Here is a 4190-nt window from a genome sequence, read left to right on the forward strand (position 1 = left end):
ATAAATTCAATATGTAGCAAGTAAAGACAATATTTATAAAACTTTTCTGATTGATTGATGATAGGTCGAAATGATCGAAAGCTCCAAAAAAGAATGCGCTGATAAAGAAAAAGATTCGGATTGAATTGAAAGAAGTTTAATTGAAATTTATAAGTCAACGAAAGACTAACAATAGAATTTGTAGAAAAAATTCAGCATGGAAATGAAAAATAAAGAATCGACATCTTTTGATGGGACTACTTATATCTTGACTTTTGAATCATTTGAAATGTCTTTGAAGAAAAATGAAGCTACATCAATAGTAGACAAGCGACCATTAGGATTGTGCGATTCTACAGAGAAAATTAAGTCGTCTTCCTTTAAAGGCAAATGTTCAAAATCGTGTACGAAGTCTAGAAAAACCAGTTTAAATGGGTACATATAACATTTGTTTAATAATTTATTTACCTAAGAATTTTAATTTTTGTTTAACTAATGTTTCTTCCGAAAATTTTAAAATTTTGACTAATAAAAGATCAATCAAGTTAAAGTTTAAATTAATCAACTTTGATCAATCATTATATACAAAATGTTAATTAAATATACCTGTGACATTTAATCAATATTTATTTAATACGCAATTATTAATTAATTATGCGACTACATATGTAGTTTTAATATTTTATAATAGTATATTGAGAAGAATATCGTGGACAAGTCAAAGATATTTGTGCATGTGTATATCCAGAGTATTTAATAAACAGTTTTCTACGTAGAAGCAACATCTTTACACATTTCTGCTCGAAGGCGGTCCGACCATGCCTAATGTCAATTATACATTTTGCATATTTCAGACTTCAAACATCAGACAAACCGCAAACGTTGCGTGAATCATCTTATCGTCAAAAGAACTCCGAGACAAAGCCCACAGGGGAAATGCCACTGTTCGCACAACTGAAAACGAAAATGAAAGAAACGTCAAGGAAGTTGCAGGTCTTTTTTTATTTCTCATCTTCGTTGGAATATTTTTGCACAAGTCGAAGAGAACTCAATAGCCAACTTCCAACAGAGCACCCTGCCATTTTTTAAAAAGACGACGAAGCGTACCATGACGAGAGTCAGATCCTTGTATGTCGGCTCCAGGGCAAAGCGAGTATTGGGATTCAAGTGCGACCTAAAAAAATGCAACAGTACGTTAATGGATTGTAGCGCAGGAGCTTGCAGAAAAAAGAGCATGATTTTTAGCGAATCCAATCAACCATGCAGTTCGAAAACGATCGATCGTAGCGTCAGTGACACTTCGATAAAATCGAGCTCAAGTGAAGGTTATACATCCTAAACTTACTATATAATCTCTTTAAACTATCTTTTTAATAATCGACTTGTTATTGTTATTTATTGTCGATTTAAGATTCGTCCTCATCGAAGTCGACCGTGCCAATCGGCATATTGGTTTTTTTCTTCTTTATAAAGAAAAGAAAAGAAGCCAGACTGCAAAAGAAGTCGGTCGACTTCAATCGAGACGAACCTTTAGATAATTTCTCATAAATTTGACTTCTTTAAAGTTTCGAAACATCATGTGATGATTCTTTTCGGAAAAAGGAAACGGAAAAAGGAAAAAGTCAGATAAATAAAGTTCAGAACGTTAGGTGCGTTGTCCAGTTTACGCAGGCGTTAAATACCGATATATCACTGTCTAGGCGTACAGCAGGCAAATCGACTTTTATCGCTTTATAGCGCTTGTAAGCCGCCCGCCATTCCAAGCTGCACGTGTAATCTGGAATGTAAAGAGCTCGTTATTACGGCGGCACTATTCACGATCGGGACTCCCAACTGACAACCAGACTACACGTTGATAGGCGGATATGACCGCGATATTTTCTGTGAAGCGAGAGTTATCGCTTGATCAATTCTTTTTTTTTTTCGTACGCTAGAAAATTTCAATTATACCCAACGAAGCACATATCTCACCTCCTACCCCTCCTATTCTTTATAAATTCTTGCGCTACTATCCAACGCTAAATGATAAACAAAAATTATACATATGTTTTATTATACCTTGAAAAAAATCAAAGAAGTGCATATGCAGCAACATATAGCGTAATTAAATCAACTGTTATAAAAATATCTTATAATAATATATATACGTTGTACTAATAATCATTTTCGGAAAAAATTTATTTCATAAATATAAGTAACAAGGCTCAATAAAAATTAATAATATGATACAGAAGAAGGTACTACAAGAAGATACTACGAGTTTAATAAATTAGTTTGAATTTAACAAAAATTAACATAAACCACACACACATAAAATCGTTTAATTTAATAAAATATAAAACCAAACAAAAGTTTTGACTCCGATCGGATTATTTTCAATGTTTAAAATACACTATTCAACAAAATTAAAGCATCACCTATTCCACCATTTCTACCCTGCAAAAATAGGTAAACTTGAATAAAATAACTTCGTCAAAAATCATCATCAAGATGTTTATTATAAAAGCACTTTAAAGTTTGAAATCTTTATTTTTCAGACCGGCATTTCAAAAAACGATTTTACTGATATTTCGTGAAGTTACATAAAAACATAAATAAAGATGCGTCAAACCTTAAAATTTTTTGAGAAGTTCCACGACGCGAACTAAAAATTGTGCATAAATGCTGTTTACAGTTTTCGAAAGATTGAATCTTATTTAATTTACTTTTTTTACGATTTTTGTACGATTTTTTTTCACCAAGTTATTCAACGTTGAAGTAAAAATGACCTCTTTTGCTTCTCAACGTTGAATAAAGGTCGGGAAAAATGCAAATTAAAGGTAAAAATTCACACTTTCGAAAGCTGTAAATCGTATTTGTGCACAATTTTTAATTCGCGCCGTAACTTCACAAATTTGTATAAAATTTTTAGATTTGATGCATCTTCATCTTTGTGTAACACCATGAAATATCGGCAAGACCATTTGCTTAAATAACTTTCTAAAAAGTAGAAATTTCAAGCTTTTAAAACTGCTTTTTTAAACATCTCGATACGATGATTTTTGACAAAGTTATTCTATCTCGAAGTTTGTCTATTTTTGTAGGGTGGAACAGGTAATGCTTTAATTTTGTTGAGTAGTGTATAACGATTATAAAATGCATACATAATTTTTGTGTCCTTGACTATGTTACAAGTAATCGGTCAAAGACATAAAAAATAGAGAATCAAACACATCTTATATGTCCTTATAAAATTATATTTTAAATACTAAGAAAATGATCCGAGATCGGAGTCGAAACGTTTGTTTGTTTGGTTTTATATTTTGTTAAATTAGACGATTTTATACTTTATTTATTATTATGATTTATATACTTATTTTTGTTAAATTGAAACGAATTTGTTATCGTAGCCCTTCTTCTGTATCATTATTTAATTTTATTTGATAGTCTACATTTTAGTTAGTTTTTAGCAAAAATCTAAGTTAAACCGACGGCACACGAAACTTGTTTTTCTGCTGGATTAGAATCTTGCCATCATATTGATACTGACAGTGCCAGCGTCGCAGCTAATACGGTGGCAAGATTCTAATTCAGCTAGCAATCCAGAAGAAAAACAAGCGTTCTGTGCTTTAATTCAATTTAATTAATTTGTTTGGAAAAAGTTATTTTATTGATATTTTTTATTAGCTGCTTAACGTCTATATTCGTAATCAAGGGACAAAGATGATTTATGCGTGACTTGTGCACCCAAATCGAGATCCCTCCGCTCTCATCCGCGCGGATCGCATAAATCGCGTGTTTTCCTTCTTATTGGCTGATTGAATAATACATGTAACCGAATAGTATTAAACCGGCTGAACGGGACACGCAAGGTCCATGACGCCTGTCATGTCGGGCGGGTCATGCGTCAGCATTTTGACGAGTTGTTTAGGTCGATCAATTTATCGCTTAAGATACACACGGAATGGCTGTTGCGCCTGTATTTGTCGATGCAGAATTAACGACGTGATGTAAGATAAGGCCGCGGATTTATGAACGCTGCCTACAATCAATTCATCATTTCTCCGTCCATTATATGTCCGTCTCAACATTGGGCCATTCGATCGACGCGTCACGTGGTGCTGGTAATTATTATTTACATTATTACTTGTATTTGTGAAATAAGAGACACCTCAGTCAATATTCACTTAACCTGACGAGGATTTGATAAGTACACGTGGAAAATTTCTTCG

General features: G+C 32.9%; 1 protein-coding gene across 2 annotated transcripts; it reads left to right on the plus strand.

The window, feature by feature from the left end:
- Nucleotides 1–240: 240 nt before the first annotated feature.
- LOC108780241 (uncharacterized) lies at nucleotides 241–2064 on the plus strand. Of its 2 annotated transcripts, none has more exons than XM_018547880.1 (4): nucleotides 241–414; nucleotides 834–972; nucleotides 1049–1304; nucleotides 1680–2064. In XM_018547880.1, exons 1-4 carry the CDS (start codon nucleotides 269–271, stop codon nucleotides 1814–1816), a joined length of 678 nt encoding a protein of 225 aa, XP_018403382.1. In that variant the 5' UTR covers nucleotides 241–268; the 3' UTR covers nucleotides 1817–2064. The 2 variants fall into 2 exon arrangements, with proteins under 2 accessions (XP_018403382.1, XP_018403389.1); XM_018547887.1 differs by having other exon boundaries at nucleotides 1545–1744.
- Nucleotides 2065–4190: the final 2126 nt, after the last annotated feature.

Source organism: Cyphomyrmex costatus, unplaced genomic scaffold, assembly GCF_001594065.2.
Source record: "Cyphomyrmex costatus isolate MS0001 unplaced genomic scaffold, Ccosl1.0 scaffold122, whole genome shotgun sequence".
In the NCBI taxonomy this organism is placed as follows: domain Eukaryota; kingdom Metazoa; phylum Arthropoda; class Insecta; order Hymenoptera; family Formicidae; genus Cyphomyrmex; species Cyphomyrmex costatus.